Source organism: Rhagoletis zephyria, unplaced genomic scaffold, assembly GCF_001687245.7.
Source record: "Rhagoletis zephyria isolate East Lansing unplaced genomic scaffold, Rhagoletis_zephyria_1.1 Rzeph_scaffold_02071, whole genome shotgun sequence".
Taxonomy (NCBI): domain Eukaryota; kingdom Metazoa; phylum Arthropoda; class Insecta; order Diptera; family Tephritidae; genus Rhagoletis; species Rhagoletis zephyria.
The window spans coordinates 37296-62108 of NW_016159155.1; the positions used below are offsets into that span (position 1 = coordinate 37296).

Consider the following 24813-nt stretch of genomic DNA (forward strand, 5'->3'; position numbering starts at 1 on the left):
TGGCACCGCCCACTTATGATCACATATATGTATATCGGTAACCGTTCTACCAATTTGTACCAAACTCGGTGTGGTTATTGTGCTTGCCACATATAAGCAAAACGTTGAAAATTATTGAAATCGGACTAAAATAACGGCCGCTTCTCATATAACGGTAAATTTCAGAAATGCTTAAAACTTCAATATTTCGAAATTGAAGGACGCTAATTTACTCAAAACTGATACACACCGGCTTACCATGTAGCGGTACCTGCGCCGGAACTTAGACTTTCTTACTTGTTTTTTACTTATTTTACTGTTATAATAAATATCCTTGCCTATTTAAGAAATATTTTTTGGAAACTATTGTAACTTAAGAATATTTTCTTTAGTAGAGCGTTATGCGGCAGAAATGCTTATGTTTTGTTCATACATTCATTTCCAATGGTCGGCATAAAAAATAATTTTTTGCGAGTTAAAATTAAAAAGCGCAAAAAGGCGCATATTTAGCTTGAATTACGCCTTCATGAGAGAAACGTTGAATTGAATCAGGTTACTTTTGAAACTTTGTCTAAAAATTGGCGTCGTAACTGAATTTAATAATTCAGAAACCAGTGAACTCATATTAAATTGGGAGTCGTTATAAAATTGTGCGTTGTCTTGAACGCTTGTTGCTGAATGTCGTTTATATAAATACAGTATTACCATATTTTGAATATTACATAATTGAAGTGAAGGTTTACACTACCGCAATCGGATGTAGAAACTTTAAAATTAAACTTAAGTAGACAAAAGTCGAAAAGCCATCGAGAGAGAGTCGGTTCCATTCTACTTAAAGCAGCCGAACGAAAAAAGTCGATTTTTAACTAAAGTCAACCTTTCCATCCCTATCGTCGCTCCGCTGTGCAATAGTGTGATTTTGCTTTAAAGTCCTAATATAAAAAAGAATTATAGCACCTTTGCACCAAAACAACAGTCGCCAGTCGGCCAGTGTTATAAATTTTAGAACTCAATAGATTCACTCATTTTGAGAAAAATTTTATCCGGATTTTATCCGTATACACTAGTGTCCGAAAGGAGGATATCGGAATACATGAATAGTTCCGGCCAAACCATAATTTTTAATCCACAACTTATAATTCATTGAAGAGGATTTGTATTGCACTTGTAGAAAGGAGAGCGTTTTAACGTTTTGCAATTTTTTAAAAGCAATAGTTCAGTTTAAGGAAATATATAAAATGCAGTGACCAAATAACAACACTGTTCCACTGTACCCATTTTATGACTAGGTATGACTCTATAAATTTGTGTGTGAGAAAGAGAAGTGACTCCCCTATTACATGCTCCGATGGTGAGGGCTCTCTTTGGAGAGTCTGATTCATTTTCCAATATGGTAGCTAAGGAATAGGTGTGTCCTAACGAATTTTCTCTCTTTGCGCAAAATCAACGTCAATGCTGGGGTAGTCTGATTGGTTGCAAGGTATGTTGTCTGCCTGCCTGCCTGAATGCAGGCCTGCTTGCTGCATTACAGTTAAGTCTTGCTGAATGCCAGAGCATTGTTCGAACTGGTTTTATATGGAGGGTGGCAGTAAAAAGATGTCGTCTGGAATTAGAAGTTGTATGACAGGTTTAAAATACGAATGCTTGACTGATTATGTAGCTGTTTACATGTATTAGTAACACAAGCTGACTGAATGATGCCAGTGTGGTATCGCCGATAAAGGATAGGCAAAACAGTTTCGTCTTTCGAGTCAGAAGGGTTGGTCGGCAGCTACATTTAACGCACATTTTTGTGGATTAAACAAAATTAGCTTTCGGAAGCGAATCGAATTGGAACGCGCGTGTAGTCTGTCGGACAATGGTCAGTGCGTAAGCTGTGTCGATTTACTGCATTAAGCGTCGCGTGTATTATTGCAAATTAACTAAGTGTGTAAGCGATTACCTGATTACAAGATTAGACCAAAGATTTTTTTATTAAATAGTAAACAATTTGTAAAAAAAAAGATTAATGTAATTTTAAGTGAAAAATAAACAAAAGAGTATTAATAAACTGAAAGTTCGCCAATTAAAATATAATTTCCCGTGATTAAGTTGAAATAAAAATCGTCAAAATTCTGTCTTCGTTGTGGAGCGCGCCCACCCAGCTGGTCGGTGGACTGGAATCCAAAGGTGCTAAACAGCCAAAATTCAAAATAACCGTCGTCAGTACGCCGAGTCCATCACCAACATCGCCGCCACCAACACCACCGCCATTATCGCTGTCGCATAACACCTCCAACAACATCAGCAATTTCCCGTTGTTATACAAGCACAGCAATATGGTGGAGACTACAACTCCTCCCAGCGGCATTGCTGTGAAACGTTATGCCGTCGGCATGGTTGGCGAGGGCAGCCCGCTTAGTGAACACCAGCTTCAGCTTCAGCATCATCACCATCAGCAGCAACAACAACAACAACAACAACATTTGCAACATCAACTGCAACAACAACAAACCAACCTGCAACACGCAAACCATGGCCGCCAGAGTTCGCGATCCCCACCCGCGACTACACCGAACGCTGCGTATTTGACGACCGCCATGCTTTTGAATTCGCAGCAGTGCGGCTATTTGGGACAACGTTTGCAATCCGTTTTGCAGCAACAACAGCAGAAACACCATCTACAACAACAGCAACAACAGCAACACCAACAGCAGCACTCACAACAACAGCCACAATCACAAACTCCTTCCTCCGACGATGGCTCCCAATCGGGCGCTACCATAATTGATGATGAGCGTCCATCCCGACCTGCGCCAGCTACAGCAACTGCTGCGGCGGCAGCCGCTTCACTTTTTACAATTGACAGTATTCTGGGTGGCTCGAGGTCAGCTGTGAATAGCAACAATTTAAACAGCATCAACAACAACAGCAACAATAATAGCAATCATATTAGCATCGGCAGCACAAAACGGGCCGATTCTCCCGCCTCACCCAGTTCTAACTCCAGCTCAGCGGCAACAAGTCCCATACGACCACAACGAGTTCCAGCTATGCTGCAACATCCCGGCTTGCATTTGGGACATTTGGCCGCAGCAGCAGCGACCGGATTTGCCGCCTCACCGTCCGATTTCTTAGGTGAGTAACTATTGTAGGATTGCCGGTTTATCGAATTAGGAAATTTGATACTTTTTTGCGAACCTTTTGCCAACAAAATTGTTGTGTGTCTTGGCAAAAGCATTTAAGTCGGTACAACATTTTTTTTTGGTGAGATTGAGTTTTAAGTTAGGAACTGATATTTTTATTTATGTATGTTAACATATCCTTACCTTAATATAAAAACGCGTTTTCTTTCGAAATACTTCTTGGTATAAACGTCGGAAGATTATTCATCAAGGACTAATTAAATTAGTTTCAGTATTTATTAATAACCAATATTTTAAAGAAACACTTTTGAAGTGATTTTTTGTTGAATTTAAAACGCGTAACAAGGAGCAGCAGCCGAATTCCAGCATTCGCTACCGCCAATTTTGATCGCTAAAAATCTCTGAAAGAATAGCAGGCGCGCCTAACAACATTCAACATCTAGTTAAATACATGCCTATCATACTGCCAGCTTTGCGTAATGTTGCGTACGTTTAGGCCCCCCTGATTTTCATTTAGAAAATTTTGGCGATGGAAATTTAGCGTAGCGATTGTCAGAATTCCACTGCAGGTAAAATTTGTTTGGCTTGTTTTTTTTTTGGTGCATGGGCTACATCGACGTTCACAAATCTCATCCTGTCAAAGTATCGATGCACAGTGCTTCAAAACTGGAATTTACTGTCCATAATTCACTGGAGCCTTCACTTTTCAACCAATTTGATTAATTGTTATTTTTTTTTAACGAAAGCTGACGAATCTAGCAAGAGATCAGTTGAGTCAGATTTTTGAATTTTTATTTGTTTATTTTATATTTTTTAGTGCAAAGTGCAGAAAAAGTAGCAATTTTGAAGAAAATTGATTCACCTGTTCCAGTTAATAAATATTAAATAATAAAACCTAGTTGAACACAATTGTATGTTTCCTACAAAACGAAAAAAAATTCACATGAAAAATTTTGAAATTTATAAACAAAATTTTTACCAAAATTAAAAAAAAGAGTATTACTACAAGTTTTGGATATGCAGTTTTATAGATAATTTATAATAAAGTACAAGCTGCAAGCGGCCAGAGATCGCGTTGATTTTTAATAAATTAAAGCGTTTGTTATATTTAAAAAAAACAACGCCAACTCCTATACCATTTTCCCACGGCAAGCTTAATTTTTCCGATAAAAATTAGAGACGGCACCGATTTGTTCGTAATTCGCATGGTAATTAGATCTGAATTACCAACAAATGAGGTAATGCGAAGGGTAATTGGGTGGAAACGCCGAATTAGGCACTTGCACCTTTTACTTTGTTGTACTAAAATATAATGATCTATAAAACTGCATTCCGAGAATTTTTCTAAAAACCGAAGAAAAAATAATAAATTTTGGTGAAAATTTAGTTACATTTCAATCAAAAAAAAAAAATTCGTTTTGGGGGAGCCCAGCAATTGTTTTCAACTAGGAACAGGAGAATGGATTTTCATGAAAGTTGTATCTAACTTTTCTGCACCTTGAAATTTTTTAGAACATTTAAAATATTTCTCGCGATTTTTTTCCCCTTTTGGGAGAACCCTAAATTGTTTTCAACTAGTTTTTATTGTGAAACATTTATTAACTGGAACAGGAAAATGGATTTTCTTCCACTTTGGTACTTTTTCTGCACTTTGCCCTAAAAAATTTAATATAATCAAATAAAAATTCAAAAATCAGGCTCAAGTGGTCTCTTGCAAATTAAATTAAGTAAAAAATTAAGGCTCCGGTGAATTGTGAACACTAAATGCCAGTTTGGAACGACTGTGCGACGGAAGTTGGATGTATGCACGATTATACGTCCAATTTGGCATTGCTCCAAAGCCAAACTCCTTTGAAATTGGTCCGTTCTATTGTTGGTGGCTTGTTTATATGTTTTATTCATCCCTTAACAGTAATAAACAATTCCATATCAGGCAACTTGGTTAGAAATTCGTTGATTAGGTATGTACTTTGGTTTTTATTCCGTTTTTTATCAATCTCCATGAAAAATATGTTTATTATTTTGATTAACTTGAATAAGCCCAAGTACTTATAGCATTTTTGTGTTTATAGGAAGTTATTAAAATTGTAATTTAAGTTTTAAGAACTTAAAGGACATTTCGAACTATAGCAGAGCAAGAATAGGCGAAGAAAGTGAACTTTCAACTGCAAAAAATGCATAAGTTGAGAGCTTTGCGGATCAAGGACTTTGTAGATGATATGTTGGGAGTAAAATTGAAAGAAAGCCAAATGTGTTTGAAGCTGAAGCCAGCGCGCAGCTTCACATGAAAAACATGGCATAAAGCTAGAACACAAAAGCTAGGCTGATATGACATACACTCAGTTAATAGGCCAATGAGGCTAAAATGAATCCTCTCCGATGACCACAAAGCGATATGTCGCCGCAGTGACGCTGTCGTGCAAGTGTGCACAGTTTTCATCCCTTCCTATCAAGTTCCACGTACTCAGCATGTCGATGTCGCTTTCATATCGTCAGGCCCGTCGAGAGGGAGGGGCCTGAAATATCAGAACCATAACTTTTTATTAATTTTTTTTAAATATAATTGCTCCTTCTTTATTAGAAATATATTCCGATTCGTGCTGATTGTTTCTGGCTCTATATATTCAAACAAATGATCACATGCTTTTGAATCAATACAATTTACGTATAGGGGCCGGTAATTTTTCAGTCCGGGGCCCGAGTTTTATCTCGACGGCACTGCATATCGTATCACTTATCGCATCGCCTATCGTATCACGTATCGTATCCCTCTAATGCGCCGTGCCTCAGATTACTGTGAATGGAGCTACGGGGCGTATACGTTACATACGCAACTACGGGTATATGAGCACGAGTGGTTATTTCTACTTTTTTTAAGTTAGTATATGGGCATTCCCATGGTGGCGCACGTGACAGTCGTACGATTTCAATGTGATACAAAAAAGGAATACCATTTGTTTTCTTTAACTTTTTTGGGCCATTGTATAGCACATAATTAGCTCTATATTTAACCGAAAAATGAAATCAATCGAACTGCTTGGTCCTGAAATATAAGCATTTAAAGAGAGTGTCGTTACGTGACAAAAAATGGAAGTTGATTTTTTCTTTTCTTACAAAATCGCAAAACTCTGCGAATTGTGGATGGCTATTTTCATGAAACTTATTTTAATATGATTTGGAGCAATTCTAGTTGTTTTTAGAGTTTTTTGAATTAATGCAAATTGTTTCAATTCTCTTTTACAACCCCAAGTGTGAAACGTGACGTGACGTGGCGTCACGTGACATAAATTTCCATCGTTATATTTTTGTTCATATGGCTTTTAAATGAATTTTCAACGCAAATAAAACATGTATTTTATGTAGAATATACTTTATATTTTGACTTCAGCGCCAATTCAGGGTCAATTTATTAGAAATCTATGATTTATTATGTTTCAACCACATACGCCAAATTCGAACCTAATCGGACCATAAATACGGTTTATCGAAATATCTCGACCTTGGCACCACCTAGGAAGACCATTTTATGCAAACATGATTCTACTTACATAGCCAGTATATATTTTAAAAAGCAGACAAATCGGCCCGTAAATACGTTAGATATAAAACTTTTATTTTTTTTGTCGTGGTGGACCTTCCGCTGGAAACACCCATATCTGTTTCAAATTTTCATTTAAATACAATTTCGCGTCGGAATATTGTTCTGGAACTGAAAAATAATGCATTTTCTAAGTTAAGTGTAAAAATGTAACAGCTCGTGAAATTTGCTCATATGTATAGACTCCCTGCGAAAGACGCGAATGTGTGTAATTTTTTTCAACCCATCGGGCGAAAAGCTTCAGACACCACCCATACTAAGAAATATATTTAGTTGACATATGTTTCTCTCAACACATTATTTGGTTATATGTAGTTACATTATTTGGTTATAGTTACCAAATAATGTGTTGAGATAAATATATTTGGCCGACTTTCTTCTGAGTGAAGTAAAAGTAATCCCAGAGTTCAAAACTGTATTAAAATTAATAAGATCACAAAATTTTTCACAAAATCTTAAGACTACGATTACGTTCACTTTTTTTGTAGTCATTATTAGCCTCAATCTTACAAACTTACTGTTATTAACTTTCTCTGTTCTTTGTCCTTCGAAATACCCTTATTTACCTCCTCTTATTAAGTTTTAGTACCGCAGTAAACCATTGAATTAACTTTAACCAATAAATATAGTATTTACATTAAATTACGATTTACTTAAAACTCTTTACCATTTCATAAGTCTCTGGTTATTTTCAATTATGGTCCAACAGGTTGTTGTTCAGTCCAATCTCGATAGTGTCGACTGCCCTGTGGAAACAGCTGTTCGCACTGAAACGCCTCTGAAATTAATCCTCCTATTGTAACAAAGTCACAAAACCCAGCGCAGCTCTATTGTGATTTCTACTCGTTTTTATGGAATAAAAAATAAAAATTAATTTTTGTGTCTTATTTTTCGGGTGTTGAACGGTATAATGTTCTGAACCAAGAATGCATTCAACTTTTTCTAACATTTTTTTTTAAGTAAATTTAGCTTTATTTGTTGTGATCATCTGGTCACACTGCAAACTATAAAGGCTGAGCGTATTTATTTTATTTGAATTTTATAAATTTTTAATAAAAATATAGATCACACCACTACAAAATCTATATAACTCAAAGTTTCTAACCTTGTAATAATTAAAAAAAATCGTAAAATTTTCATCAAAATTTCACGCTTTTTATTCAGATTTTTTAGATTTTTTTGGGTATGCAGTTTTATAGCCCATTCAGTTTTAGTATAACGTAGTGCAAATTTGAGGTCGCTACAAAATACCGTTGGTTTTTGGGAATTATTTTGTTGACGGTATTGCGCTTTTCTTCCATATGAAATAACATGTGATCATTCGTGATATGGAAGAAAATGCGTAACGTATTCGACAAAAAAATTACATATCTAAAAAAAGTTTGAATTTGAAGGTTGAAATTCTGTCGAAAATTTTAAAATTTTTTTTAAATTGTTACAACGTTGGAAATTTTAAAGTATGTATATGAATTTATAAATTGACATAAAATCAATGACTGATTTACTAAAATTTAGTAGGTTAATCTTGGAGTCTGTTCTTTTACTTTTGGAACCGATTTCTCAATGTCTCCAAAGGCTTTATGTATATCATATTAATTTGTAAAAAAATAAATACTTTGTTGAATTTATATATACAGACGACGTTTATGTACTTCATAATGCTCACCCAGACATTGAGAAATCTGCCCATAGTAATGCAGGTAAGATGGCCTCAAAAAAAAAAAAAAAATAAAAATGTAACCCAAGAGTGCCTTCCAAACGATGATTCATTCCTAAATGTATGTATGTATATATATTGGGGAGCAATAAAATAATTTAAGAGCATTTCTAAGCAAGATATATACCTATGTAGATAAATAGCTTTAGCCGTAAGAATGACGGTACGTCGAAGTTTTTTATCATATATGCATACACTTAGCTATGCCCCTTAAAAGGACTAATTTTTTTCTAGTAACACGCTTATAACCTTAGCGTTAACACTTACCCATAAATCACCTTAACCCCCCCCCCCCCCATGCCNAGTTACATAAATACCACTGAGTAGCAAAGATAGGAAAAATACGAATGAAAGCTTTGTTGCGGCTTCATTGGCCTCAACAGCCGCTTGAAGGTATTTTGAGCTTACAAGTACATAGTATGTATGTGACTATGCTTTTACATTGTCTATGTTTTACAGTTATTTTTTCCACAACGCACCACCCGCCGTAGCATTTGCGTATCTATCGTTATTTTTTTTTTAACATATTTTTTACTTAGCATTCGAATCGTTAAAAGGATTTAAGGAATGAGTGAATTACGCATACATAAATACGCAATGAAGCGCAAAAGATGATTTTTTATGGCTTATTATGGGTTAGGACGGGGTAGGTGTTTCTAAAGGTTAGGAGATTTACAGCTGTTGATTTGCTTAATACGACAGGAAAATATTGTACGTATATTCATAGCATTTATATATATTTTTAAGCGGAAAGGCTCGTAAGTTACTTTTCATATTGTGTCAAAGCTAGAGGCAGCTTTTAAAATTATCCTGTCATAGATTTATACGCAATCAAGCAAAACGAAAACGAGTGGGGTTTTACTTAACATAAATATACGAATATGTAAAATATGCTTAAAATGTTTGAAAATTTAAATCAGCGCTAAAATATTCAAACGCTAAAAGTTATTTTTTACTTTTTGAGCTCTGTAAAATCAACAAAAAATATTTGGTATGTATGTGTGTATATGCGTAAATGAAATCATAAAAAGTTCTGAAAAAAAAACCAAAACATTGCAAACATGAATGCATTTATGCCGCTGCTTTTCGGAGAGTTTTTACTGGCTTACTACTCCTCTTACCGAAAAATATCACGTTACACGAATGAAGCACAGAAAAAAAAAATAACTTTTTTCATTTACAACATTTTAATTTGCCCTTTTCTACCCCTAACTTACTCCAGCCTTGCGCGTTTTTTCTTCAACTCTTTCACAGTTGCGTACCCGAACTTCTATCCAAATTACATGCATGCCGCCGCGGTGGCTCATGTGGCTGCAGCGCAAATGCAGGCGCATGTCAGCGGTCATGGTGCTGCGGCGGCCGCCTTGGCCGCACACACACATCCCCACCATGCGCATCATCTGCATCATCCTCATCACCCGCATCATCATGTGGCGCATCATTTGGGACATGGTCCACCGCCGAAACGAAAGCGTCGTCATCGCACAATTTTCACCGAGGAACAATTGGAGCAGCTGGAGGCGACTTTCGATAAGACACATTATCCCGATGTGGTGTTGCGCGAGCAGTTAGCACTGAAGGTCGATCTGAAGGAGGAGCGTGTGGAGGTAAGTTTTATATGTATTTCTACAATATAAATTTGTATTTATTTATATACATATGTACATATGAACTTAGGCACAGCTTCGCTAACTGAAAGCTCTGTATTTGTTAGAGCCTGCAAAATTGTATGCATATCTAGGTCGTAAATTCTACAGCAACTGTGAAGAGCGTAGACGTTTCCCTTTCGAGGCGATAAGGACTTTTGAAAAATTTCATTCAATTTGACGACTCCTTGTGTTTAGGCGCGACTGCTAACACCAGGCGCCTAAATACATGCTATGTACTGCTGTATGTGCAAAAATTTCCTTTATGCTATTTAGGAAATTTTTGCACATGCACTTCTCAACTGCCATGTAATTGAACTTTCTTAAGTTTTGATTAGATGGCACTTCAAAGTATGCTCGGCCTAGTCCGATGCATCCTCCGGACACTGCTTCCGGAGCATTTTGCCGACTCTGCATGGCCTACAACCGTGCAGAGGTGGTAAACGAACTTTACCATTGGCCACAGTGCCTACCCACAATTTTTGAACCAATAAATATTTTTTTTAAATATAAATGCATTCATGTAAACATAGTGGTCTCCCCTCTCACTGAGTTATTCACCTTGTCTTTGCTTTTTTGTTTAGCAGACCAAAGTGCCAGCTGAATATATTTATCTCAACACATGATTTGGTTATCGTTACATTATTTTGTTATATGTTTTCGCGATGGAATCTTGTTCTTTACACAAAACTGAAGATAGTGCATTTTCTAAGATCGGCGTAACTCCATTTTCAACCAAAATCACGCTTTTGTCGAAAAGTGTAACAACTCATGAGATTCGCTCTTGTACTTTTTTAGTGTTCATAAATGTTCGCAAATTTATTTCTAGCTGAAATCGTCTATGTTTTTACGTTCCGGGCGCGAATTCCAGATTCCAGCGATTTAGTCGAAATCAAGAACCGAGACAGGCCTGGTAGAACTTTCAGTGACATATTGGTTGTTAAGGTTCAAAAAACTTTAGACAATTTTCATACGGGTTATGCAAAAACATAAAAGCTTTTAGTGCTGAAAATTTAAATGGCAAAGTTGAAAAGTAAATTATTTATATTTGTTAAAAAATAATAAAATTTATCTGCCCTTCAAACACGTATTTTCAGAACGAAATTTGTGTTTGAAGGGCAGAAAAATTATGCTACTTGAGAAAATGGAAATTTAAATGATACATATTTTCATTTTAGTTTTTTTTTTCAATGGCTAATGGAATTTCGGCATTCATATGTCAGCAAGTTATGGGATATTGACGGTAGAAACCCAGAAAAAACGAAATGAATGTTGAATTGGAAAATTATTGGTATTAGCTTTCCTTGGAAGGCATTAGGTTGCAAACAGAGTGGAAGCTAAGACGAAGACGAAGATGAAGACGTTGCGCAAACGGTCAGCTTGAAACAGTGCGGTACTGTTTTCAAAGACGAATCGCTTGCTGTGATGAGTTGTTTATAATTTATTTAACTGTTTGCAATTGGCTAAATTTCTGGCAAAATGTAATCAAACGTATTAATTGGCATTCTTGTATATTCGAAAAATGTCTGTCCGTCTTGCCGTAACACATAATACAAGTGGCGAAATTCCCCAAAAGTTGTCCTATACAAATTATTTCATGAATTGCTGTTTTTTCTTTATTTTCTTTTGATTTTATCTAAAAAAAGGGTTTTATTTAGAAACAAATCTTCATATCATTCATCTTCCACTATGTACGCTCGCCAGCTTGCCCGCAACGCAAGCAATTCGTCTTCAGCTTCGCTTCCACTCTGTTTGCAACCTTAGTTTAACTCAAGCGAGCCACTGGCTGAGTAAATAAGCACATACATACATACATATTACCTTTAAGCTTGTCCAGAATATTCGTCCAAATTGGGAATAACATCCTCGGACCGTTCGAGACCCAATGAGGCTTTAGGCAGTACTACTTTTCGTGCGACGCTACACACGCAAACTACATCGTCAGCCTCTGCACCATTCTCATAAACAAAGCATTTTCCCGCTTAGAAAAATATGCAAAAGAGGTTGGCGTTGAAGGAAAGCAAAATAAAAAAAAAAAACCGTATGCATCGCTACACACAGGTGCAATGGAGAACATGCCCTACGGACGCCCTCGGTAATATTCCATACAAACCGATTTCCTGTGGACCTTGACATAATGCATACCACAACACTACTGGGTGTATGAAAAGAAATAACGATCGGGAAGAGAAGACTGGGTATCGATTGCATGCGACCTGAAGTCTAATTTCACAGGCCTTTAATATCTCCGCCTGGTTACATCAGCAGGCGTTTTCTCTGAATCCCTGGGGTTAAGAAGATCAATCCATTTGGCCCATTTCGCAAGGGGTTTCCAGACGTTGGCATCTTTTACAACAAGGTCGTAACTGATCAAAGAGTGTAAGGCTCAGTAACAAGTCAGATAGATATAGATTTGGTAATCGCATTGGCTGCGTAAGAGTTAGCCAGAGAGGGTTCCACGTAGGCCTGGATCGAGATTCGGTCTCACCCCTAATTGGAACCATATAAGGATAAATCTTTCTCAACAATCTTCAGAAATCGTATACCCAGACCTGACGTTGCAAGGCTAGCAGCGATTCTTACTGGGAATCGCCTATAACGACTTCTGTAGAAACTGCAGGCATGAAAATGAAGAGGAAACAGTCGAGTACCTTTTTTTGCAAATTTCGAGCCTTAATGAGAAGCAGGAATACGATATTAGAGCATGTCTGATATTTTTGATGGGATTTGTACTTCTGATTTACCTACATATACGTATATATATGTACTTGTGTATGGATCGAAGTGTGCATATGGGTGCTTGTACTTAAATCCTTCATTGCTCATAAGTTGTATTTAAATATACAAGGCTCATAATACATACATATGTATATGTAGTTACATCTGTATGCATGTAACTGCACATGTTTGTGAACGAAATAATTTCCAACGTTGGATTGCTGACTAAATTCCGCGCGAAACCAATTGAGTGCAGTCATTTGAGAAAATCACTCTGTTTACTTAGTTGTTCGCTTTAATTGAGAGGCTTCCGACCACAAAAACAATAATAAGCATAACAATAACAATGGCAAGAGAAATCCATATCACAAAGGAGTCGATAAACGCCAACCGTCCATACGCACACACGTAGCTTTGTGCACGCAATGCAGGATATTCATACAAATTCTCGTAAAAATGAAGTAAGCGGACATCAAAATCACAAATTATCATTTCACTTAATTTCAATATGTATGTAATGCGGTGTGGTTGTTTGACTCGGCGTAACTCACAGAGATCGCATTTTGATTTGCAATGTAAATAAAGTCGTTTGCCGGCTGTTGGACATGGTTTCGGAAGCGTTTAAGGATGCGCAGGATATGGTCACATACACCTTCACACATACACGAACAATCAAATAGACGGGAATACACACACACACACACGCACGGGAGCATGCTAATGGAGTATAGTTGAAATCAAGCTGCGAGGAATATATAACTATATATATATTCGTATGTAGTTGCCAAGTAGATGCGGCAGCGGATGAGTGATATAGGATGTAGAATACTTGGCGTTAGAAGCGAAAAAGAAAAATAAAAACCAACAACAGTAATAGCAACAATATTAGCTTGGTACGGGCGTAACAAAAATTATACCCGCGGGGATAGCTTATCGTTGCCGCAGTACAAACATCTATCTGTGTGTGTAAGTAGTGCTTGAGTGAGGTGGGAAGTGGCGTGTTGCGATGCGGTTTTTGTGCGTTCAACAACCCCTAAGTGAGATGTATTTATTTTTAAACCGTAAAAATTTATGCAAACCTTCCGAAATTTTGCTTTAAGCATTTTTGTTATTTTTCTTATTGTTGCTGATTGATATATGTATGTATGTTGTTGTTATTTGAAGAAAATCCCACAAATGGATTTGGAAAACAAATCAACGTTCATCATAGACATAGCAGTGCGAGAATGTGTTCCACCGCACCACTCTGCTTAGAAGTTCTCAATGCGCTCTTTGTTGTTATTGTGTTATTGTGTTATTTGATAGATCCATTAATATAACGATTTGTCAACAAATTAACGAACATGAGCCGAGTTGACAATTCAATATGTATTGTAACGGGTGATTTTTTTGAGGTTAGGATTTTCATGCATTAGTATTTGACAGATCACGTGGGATTTCAGACATGGTGTCAAAGAGAAAGATGCTCAGTATGCTTTGACATTTCATCATGAATAGACTTACTAACGAGCAACGCTTGCAAATCATTGAATTTTATTACCAAAATCAGTGTTCGGTTCGAAATGTGTTTCGCAAACCCAATTGCTGCGAACGGCGACGAATCGACATTTCACGGTCTTCAGCAACACTCTCAGAAACAGACGCAATATTCTCTTCTGTACGCACTGTACGCATTCGTGTGGTTGGTTTAATGTCCAATAAAGTAAACTGAGTGCGAAACTTGGTCACAATCGCATTAATTGTTTGCTCACTTGGTCGATTATGTAGACCATAAATCGGACGTAAAGCGAACCGAACACTGATTTTGGTAATAAAATTCAATGATTTGCAAGCGTTGCTCGTTAGTAAGTCTATTCATGATGAAATGTCAAAGCATACTGAGCATCTTTCTCTTTGACACCATGTCTGAAATCCCACGTGATCTGTCAAATACTAATGCATGAAAATCCTAACCTCAAAAAAATCACCCGTTATAACGGCATGTATGCATGTATTTATGTATTTTAAATGACAATTAAGCCACCATACGTTTTAACGCTGTGCGCACAGTTTGGGGGGTGGTATGATTGCGGCATAAGATATTGCATTTGTAGGGTTTTGCAAACAGATTGTAAGGCTTGTTAGCAATAGTTACTCTTAAGTAGATGTTCATGTATGTAGATTAGGGTGGTCTTTAAAAAACCAAATGAACGATTTTTTCAGTCTCACCCCCTCAATCGGTAATATCACGGTCATAGATATCACATATAAATTTGGGTCCCAATTGGAGACCGTTAGATCGGATAGAAACTAAAAAAATTTAAATAAAATTTTTTTTTTCATCTAATTCCCAAAATCGATACTACTATAGTAGAAGATAACACATACAAATTTTGGCCCCGATTGAAGTTGGTTAATGCGTGTCGCAAAGGGGTCAAAGTTCAGGTTACCCTATGAAGAAGTCTTAACCCACTCCACTCGTGACCAAAATTTTATATGTGATATCTTCGGCTGTGGTAGATCCATTTTATGTATTTTTGAGTTTCTATAGAGGAATCTGAAACCAGTGCGACACGCCTTAACGCCTTGATTTTTTAAGGACCACCCTAATGTAGATACATATGTATATACACACATAGATACAAACATATGTATGTATCTACCAACTCCCCAAGCCAAAGGGTTTTGATTTGCATTTGTCTGGCTTTCACATTCTACTCAGTAATAACTGCATACATATGTATGTACATACTAATGTACACAGTGGTTGAGTGAGGGGGTTTCCTTGAGCTCTGTTGGCTTGTCAACACATTTGTGGACATTTGTGAGGTAATTAGGATTATTAGTTAGCTAAAGCATGAGTATTAGTTGAATATCTATTAGGTGTGTATCTTGATTTATATTATGCATACAAACTTATGCGTTATATACAGGTTTAAGGTTAATGTTTAAATATACGCCGCAAGGCATTTTAACGCTTTCATCAATGTAAGCATTGTGACGGAAAAGGCGTGGGATGTTCAAAGGAAATCTGTCAAGTGCGAGAATAATACTTCCGTTAAGTGTTATTTGACCGCAGGCTAACAGCAGCTGACGCACTATCGGCGCTAGGTTTGTCACTTCGATTTCATAGGAAGAGTGGGGGGTTCTGAGCGTTTTTAAAGCTGTGATAAGAGTTAGATTTTAAATTTATTTGTTTTAGCAATGAATATTTCCTTTCGATTTGCGGAGCGTGTCACTTTGATGCAGGTGGTTGATAAGTTTGCAGAGAGCGCGGTTAGCATCCGTTGTGTTTTGTTAACAACATATCCGGTTCATATCAATTAGTTTCGCTATGCGGGTACTCGGTTAATATCCTTTAATTTTGCTATTCGGATATTTGATTATTATCCGTATATTCGGATTATCAGATATTCCAATAGTCGAGTAGCCGGATTACCCTCTATCTGCAATTTTTATAAAAGTGAGTTTCTAATATTAAAATTCATCTTACACTTAACTGTCATGGATGAAGTTAATGCTGATTTTTTATATTGCGTGTTTGAAGAATTTGCTATTGAACTAGATCGCCCTCACCCGCTTCGCAGAGTGTATGAAATTTCTGCGAGTTAGATTAGGTGTAATCTATTTCAATAAAACCCACTGAAACTATGTCAAAAAATTGACATTTAAAATCTTTTTAACTATCTTAAAATATTTTCGAACTGAAACTGTTTTAAATCTCTCTCTTTTGATGCTTTTCAATTATACCTTGAATTTAACTTTTTAAAGATTTGGCAACCATTTTTAAAATCTTTCGTCTGGCGCTCTTATTGTGATGCATACATATGTATATATGTTTATAAATTATGGGAATTCCTCCAAGTTGAATTTTAATTTTCAAGCAACGGAGAGAATTTGGTCCTCGCTGTGTAGGTGGTGCTCAGGCGACATCAGAGGGCACCCAGTCGCTATCCGGAGGGCAGCGATCTGACAAGTCTGTAGCTTTGTTCACTACGTTCAACTAGTCCCCGGCGACCAGACAGGCGCAGCATAATTTAGAACCGGCCGGCCAATTGCCTTTTATGTTGCCAACAACGTTTCTTTGTCTTTTCCCGAGGTGTTGCTGGCGAGCTCCTTCAGGACCTTGTTGCGGCCCTGTACTTTGTTGACAACTGCGGTTGTGTGCGCGGAGAAGGAGAGCAGGCTATCAAAGGTAACACCTAAGATTTTCCAGTTGTTCACCGTCGGAATTGGTGTGCCATCGACGTGAGTGCCTAGTTCAAGCCTGACCTCCTTCGTTCAGCGGGTGAATGGGGTGGCCATTGATTTTGTTGGTGGGAGCGTTAGGCCCCTAGAAGTGAAGAAGGGAGAATGTTCGGAGAGATAGCCGTTTATTTTTGAGCAGTAGTGGCTGAGGATGCTTCGAGATATAGAACTTAAACAATAAGGGGGAGAGGTTTGATCTCTGAAGACTGTCGACCACTCATATAATTCGACGACCACCGTTTGAATCCCTGTGAGAGAGAGGAAGACTCAATATCTTCTGGTAGAATGGAATCACAAACGGTTACGGCTTCCGCACCGAGTTTATGGGTGGGTGTCTATGGCGTTAAGTGCTGTTGTTTACATGTTTCTGTGTTTTTTACGGAAACCATGCTGGTGTTTCGCTGGGGTCAGCTAACTCACACTAGAGGAGAAGTTGCAGGTTTTCATCCGAGTTCTACAAGAATACTTATTAAAAGATTTTCGCCATGAGCTTAAGATGTAGTAAAAAGATAATTGTAATATAAGCAGTACATCAAAATATAAATTGATTAATACAAATTGATTAATAAAATTTTGTACATAAAGTAAGTCAGTCAAACTACTTGTATTCAAACCCATTTAAATCTTTATAATTAGGGTGTTAATAAGGTTAATTAGATGCATTTTCGATGTTTCAACAATTACCTGAATTAAAAAAAATCCAAATCTATGGCCTTCTATGCGATAGTTTAAATAATTTCTTAAGTAGACAAACTATAAGGAGGCATGCATCTCTCGCATACATATCTACAGTGGCGGTAAAAAATTGATGAATGGTGTTTCGTTTTTAATATTTTCAATATTTTTCAAACTAAAATTTGTTTGATATTTTTTATAAAAATATGGTTCATGCTTGAACAAATACTATATAAATCACATTTTCACACTTTACACAGAACTTAGAAAAATTTCACAAATTTTCATCTTATTTTTAGTGAATTTTTAGAAATTTTTTGGCTATGCGGTTAACAAGCTTATAAGATTTTAGTAGCATTGATTTTTAATAATTTTGTTTTTTTTCTTGATGGTTTTTACGGGATTTTTCATATAAATATCGAAATTTAGGACAACTGGCTTGACTTTTTTATTTTGTATTTTTTTTTTGCAAACGTTCTTGCGCATATTCTTCCATAAGAAATTTATGTTTATATGGAAAAAAGTGCAAAACGCTGTCAACAAAAAAAAAATATATATATTAAAAATCAATGCGATTTTTCACCACTCAAACCTTGCACTTGTTTTACTAGAATTTTATAAGCTTTTCAACTGCATACCCGAACAATTTCTAAAAATTCTGACTAAAAAGCTTGTGGTATTTTTCTAAGTTTTGTATAAAGTTTGAAAGTGTGATTTATACAGTTTTTGATAAACTATGAACAATATTTTTATAAAAAAAAAATATCAAAAAAATTTTAGCTTGAACAGCATAGTAAATATTAAAAACGAAACACCATTCATACATTTTTGACCGCCACTGTATGTATGCACATGCGTGCGTACTATAGTAAACTCTTTGTAATAATAGAGGAGGGAACGTAGCAACGAAATGACTTGACGTTTTCTCACCGCCAGCGTTCAAGTTTTGGCTACTGTTTGGCCCTCTTTGCAGTCAAAAGAATGCACAATATCACTAATCTCACAACAGCATTGTTTGCTTTGATCTTCGCGTTCTTACGCACACACGTACATACATGAAAAATGCACACCTTTGACAGCGATCGTGAAGAATCTTTATTTAAATTAAAATAAACTCTTTAACTGCTGCAAATTGGAAATGCTGAAAAAAACTGTGTTCCTCAAATTTCAAGATTTTTCTCTGGCTCTTTGCAGCAGACTTTTGATAATATCTCAAATTGAACTAATATTTACTCTTTCCTAGCCCACACAGTAGCACTAATATTTACAATATTTTTCACCTTTTTGAATGCATATGATTTTGTGTGTAGCTGAAGATTGATTGTTCAACAATGCAAAGGCATATTGATATTTGTGCGCTCGAACTCAGTTTGAAAAAAAAAATGAATGTTTTTCCATAGATAAATATTTGGGCAGTGCTTCAGTATGCCAGCGAACACAAAGCAGCAACAACTAAAATGCGCCACTGTTTTTTTACCTTTTCAAAATCAACATCCAAATCACCTCAATCACTTGAACGACAGGATTAGTTGAATTTGAATTGCTGCGCTTGATTGACGACAAATGACTTTAGAGGATTTCACTTTTATTTTAGTTATTTTAGTAGAGAAATGTTAAAATGACAGCTTTGATGTGTTCTGTGTGGCCACGCAGTTGTTTTTGAACAGGTTCATACATCAAATGAACTAAGAACAAATTTAAAAACCAATAATAAACGGCCAGTGAACTCGCGTGGCGTTAAAACGCCCAAAATTTAATTCAAAAATCTAAAAAGTATTCCAAATGTTAGTCAGAGCTTCCCAGTGAAGAGAGGTCTCGCATAGTGCAGATTTTTAATTTCATCAAATTACAAATAGCACTATACCGACAAAAAAGTTCTTAATTAAAAAACTTAAACTTTATCGCACATTCACAGGCTACGGTCTTTAATTTGACCCCTCATTTTTTAAATTCGAAAGAACGGTGCACTTAGTTACATCAATATGACTTGGCGAAAAGCTTTCATAAATCTCTATAGATTGACGCACCCATATTTCAATATTTCATAAAACTTGTGTGTAAGTTAACTAAATTCGACTTTTCAAATAGGTAGCAGCCCTCTTCAAAAGTATTTTAAAGCTAAAACCTTATTAACTCACCTTCGTGTGGCATTGCGATACGTATTTTAATTAACTGAAGAATTAAGTTGAATTTGATTTTTCAAACATGTGGCAACCCCGTTAAATATTGTTCATAAATAAAGATTTCTCAAACCCTCTGCGATTGACACCTACATATATTTTAATAATTAATTTATCTTTATATATAATTTCTAAAGAGGTGGCAACCATCTTCCAAAACTTCACAAATTTTCTTAGTGTGTTCAAACTTAAGACTTTCTTTTGACATTTCAAATAACTTGTACTTATAAGTATAAGTTAACTAGATTCGGCATTTCAAGCAGGAGGTAACCCTCTTCATAATATTTTCAAACTACTACCTTCTGAAACCCCTTTCGTTTGGCATCCTTATGGTGATAGATATTTCTCTTACCGAATTCCCTTATTTCAAATTGAATTTGATGTTCTGCTATTGTTAACTTGTTTCTTTTCGATAACATTTCGACTGGATACCCATTTTGTAATAATTGATTTATTTTTTTAATAATTTGAATATAATTTTTTAAACGATGGCAAGTTTTTTCAGAAAAGTAAAGCTATGCGGCACATCGCAGTCCAAGCCTTTTAATTTGATATCTCATTTTGGAACGAACGGTGCAAATGTGATGGCATTGATTATTAAATAATTTGAATTTGATTGTTCAACAGATGGCTACTCCTTTCCAAAAAATAAAACCAGTTTGCACATCTAAAGGCCAAGCGCTTTAATTTGACACCAAATTTTTGAAAATCGAGCGAACGGCGCAGATCTCTTGTCCTGGACAAGACATTTTTGGCGGTGTAGCCAAAAATACTTGAGATAGTTGTATATTATAGCTCTGATGCAAGTAAAAGCATAGACACACGGCAACGTTGATCCGGATTAACTGCGCAATTGTCCTGATCAGAATTGTGCCTTGACAGACGGCAGTAATGTGGATTTATAAGCCGCGAGGTCGTAGATTCGAATCCCACGGCTAGTACAATATTGATTTATTTTTTTTTATTCATTCAATTATAACTTCTATATTTTTTTTAAGTTGTATTTAGTTAGTGGCCTTTGACTTTTTAAGTAAAATTAAACTCTAAAAATTTGAACTAACTAATAATAAAATGAAAAATGTGAAATAAAATAAAACAAACGAAATTAAAATAAAGTAAAATTAGATATATTAATCAAATAAAATTAAAAAAAAATTAAGTAACAATAAAAACAAAACTTTTTAGCAGTCGCTCCAACCGCGGATCGAACCTGGGACTTGCAGGCTTGTAGTATGCAGCCCTCACCACTCGGCTACCGCGGTTGAAGTAGTTGGCTGCTTTGTTTGTGGTAATGCAGTCACCGTATTAATTCAAATAAGTTCTTATTCAATTTCAATTGCATTCCTATCTGAATTGGTATGGTGACTGCACTATCGATGAAAAGGTATATGTCCATGCTAGTTTTGCCCTTTCTCTGTATTCTACGCTCTCTGAGTTTCGGTCAGTGTTGTCATCGAATATTGAGTTGATCCGGATCAACGCTGCCGTCTGTTTATGCTTTAACTCTATTATGGGAAGAAGTGTCGAGATGAGCATCCTGCAGCGGTACACATATGACACTAAAGCCCCAAGAGGCATTTTAGCAGGCGGCTACGGCTATTTTTTTTTAGCCATGAGTACTTTGTGTGAGATTAACTTACGTAAAAATTACTGTCAACATTTTTATAGATAAGTATTGCAATCATAACATCTATAAATATTTCTAGTTAAAGATGCTTTTTGAAAGACAGGTACGCTCGCATAACAAATTTCTTAAAAAACAGAATTTTTCTAAAAAAATGTATAGAAGTCGCGTAAAAAATACGTACATCTAAACAGGAATGAATAAAATGACACTCGAATGCTTAATCTCAAATAACTCGAAAATCTTTGGTAGGCAAACTAACTGGCGGATTGACTGACGGTTTCGTGATTGCTAAGGCTGCCAGCTTAATATAAAGAAATTATCTGAAAGCAAATATGAATGTATATGTATGTACTTTAGTATGTGCAAACCTGCTGCCTACTCTCTATAAGCTGGTGCAATACAAGTAATTAACATATTAAAGTGAGTGAGTGATGGCAAGCAAAGGTGTTCTCACACAGGCTAGCTGCTAAGAGCTCATATCTACACACATATATATATATATGTATGTATGTACATATGTACATACTATGTATATTTCAATATTTACATAAAACGAACGCACATTTCAGTAGCTCCTACTTTAGGCCTTTCAAGACCCTTGAAGTAATTGCTTATACGAGTACGTAACAATCATTTACATATCTATAAATTTGAAGGCATTGTTTATATGCGGTAGCCGTTTAGCTACTGTTTAGCATAATTTAACTAAAGCAAAAGTGTTGCCACTTCAGTCAGAAAACAAAGAAAGAAACCATAGCTCAACGGTGTTTCCAACAGAGAGACAAATGGACAACCTCTGTGAGAGGCACAAGCATTTGCCCGCAAAGCACACATGGTGAGGCTAGTGTGTATTAAAAAGATTTTTACTCCTTTATTTGTATAATGATTGGTATATGCATACATATAGACATACCCTGTAATAAAATTACGACGCAGCCTGGCTAAGCGTCAAGTCCGCAATAAAAATTTGTGTACTGTCCCCGAACTAATTCGAAATGGACTCAGAGCCGGTCAGTCTGACATCGTTAAACGGGAGTTAAAATTGCGGGTAAGATATTTGCGAGTTTCAGTTTAAAATATTGAAGTAAATAGTATAAATTTCAATGAAAAATAAATGAATTCTTCTTCTTTCTTTATGGCACTGTAACAGCCTAAGCTATTTTTGGCCGAGTCCAAAATAGCACGCCAGTCATTTATCTTCTGTGCCAACTGGCGCCAATTGGAAATGTGAAGCTAAGTCTTTCTAACGCAGAGGAGGCCTTCTTCTTCCTCTGTTACTAGCATAAATGAATTCAATATCCAAAAATGGAATACTTTTTCTTACAAAAATGTGGAGGCATTGATTTGAGATATATGGAGTACCAGCACCGATCCTTTTTGAGCTAATTCAGCACTAGTTTGGAACCAGTCCGATTTGATGTAGGGTATATTTGTAAGTAGGTACTTACGTATAAAGGTAGTGACACTGCGAGTTAAGGAAATGACATAAGTGGCAATAATTATTGAAAATCTCCTATTGAAGTATGTATTGAAACAACAGTCTGGAGTAATACACAATTTTACAGACAATAATGTCATTAATTGCACATACATATGCACATACATACAGCGATGCAAGTGCCAATCGAAAAAGTTTACGTACATACACCGCATTTTATTTAATTAAAAGTTGGACATGAATCCAAATAGGTATATATTTTATAGTAGATTTATAGCGTTTTCTTTTCTCAATGAAGTATGCTTAAGAACTAATCGCAAATTATTTTATTAATTTTAATAAAGTTATAAAATTCAATCCCATTGTAAATTAAAAATTGTCTATAAAGAATGATTATTGAAAAATATGAATCAAAATCTTGTTTTCACTACATCAAATTCAGTGGCAGTTTTCATCAAACAAGTATTTATAACTATTTATTCCGATCAGAATAGGGATTTAGTCCTATATATACATGCGCTGTTAAATCGGCTATATGTCCCCATTATCATCAGTAAATTTGTGAAAATTTTTTATGGCAAAATATGACATAGTGACAACCTGGCTTTACGCATTAACAAGGGCAGAAAATTATGCGATTTTGTTGGGCGAGAGGGCAACATGTTGAGAAAAGAACAAACACAGCGCAGAGTAAATGCAACATTCAGGCAGGTTCTGCAATTCACTTCCGAGTGAGTTTCAATCCCTTTCAATATGAATTCAAAGTGTTTTTGGCAGGAATTCAATCGGAAGTGAATTACAGAACCTGCCTAATTATTTCGAGAGAAGACTTCATTAGGCTTCATTGTAGCTTCATTAACAGTAAATAAGTAAAAAAAATAGGAAAAGACATACAAGTCTGGATTGTCACATACACAAATTTTACTTACATTTTAGAGCAAACTTAACATTCTGTAGGTTCGCATTTTTATTGTATTAAATATCGAATACTTTCTGAGAGTGGATTCGGTACAATGCAATATTTCAACAAAGGAGGCCCTGAAATTCGTTTACTAGCGCCAAACTAACTAAACATGAGACTCAAGTCTTTATTAAAAGCACGTGACAGCGAGTAAATGCACGTAAATCTCTTTGATATGAAATTTCTTTGCTTTAATGTTTTTTCGAAAATATAGTTTCCCTAAAATTCCACATCGGCTTTCGGTTGAAAAGATTTTAAACTTTTTGTTAAATAATAAGCAGTGTACGTAAACTTTTCTGATTGACTGTATATCCATAATTCCATGCTGGTGCTCGGTCTCAGTTGTGCTTGCCGATTATCATTTAGCCACTCAATTTGCCTTCTGTTGACAACGAAAATTCCAATTTATTGCTAAGTCATTTTGAATTTGTTGTTACGAGGAAATATGCAAATTAACTTGAGAGATTTTTCTTAAGATTGTTGAATATTTGCATATGTAGTTGTATTATTATTGTAGAAGCATTGTTATGTTGTGGAATTTTAGTTATCTTACTTGCTTGTCTTGGTTCCATAAATCATTGTTATTGTTATTTACATATCGAGTATTTTAAAATTATAAATCCTTAATAGCAAACAAAATTAATTAATATTATTTTGTTGCGGATAGTTAATGAAGGGGTGAGGGTCGTTTGAAAGTTCAACGGAAGATATATTAAATCTACCCATATGAGTCCGATCAGGCGAATGAATTGAGACTGTGAGTACCGTGAAAATATTTTAATTAAAAGGATAATTTAATGATTTGAATCCAAATAAATCTAGCAACTTTTTATTGTATACACAAACCAACTTTTGAAGCTAAAGAGGAGTAACTATGTCTACAAGTCTGTCAGAGCAAGATCGTAGAGATAACCGTCCTTAT

The 24813-nt window shown here is 35.8% G+C and overlaps 1 protein-coding gene across 1 annotated transcript in view; it reads left to right on the forward strand.

The window, feature by feature from the left end:
* The first annotated feature begins 2283 nt into the window (after positions 1–2283).
* Gsc (goosecoid homeobox) overlaps positions 2284–24813 on the forward strand; it is a 50345-nt gene continuing 27815 nt past the window's right edge. The window contains exons 1-3 of the mRNA XM_017620175.1: positions 2284–2637; positions 2686–3096; positions 9674–10026. Coding sequence (XP_017475664.1) covers positions 2298–2637; positions 2686–3096; positions 9674–10026 — 1104 coding nt within the window. The 5' untranslated portion in view covers positions 2284–2297. The remainder of the gene's footprint in view (positions 2638–2685; positions 3097–9673; positions 10027–24813) is intronic.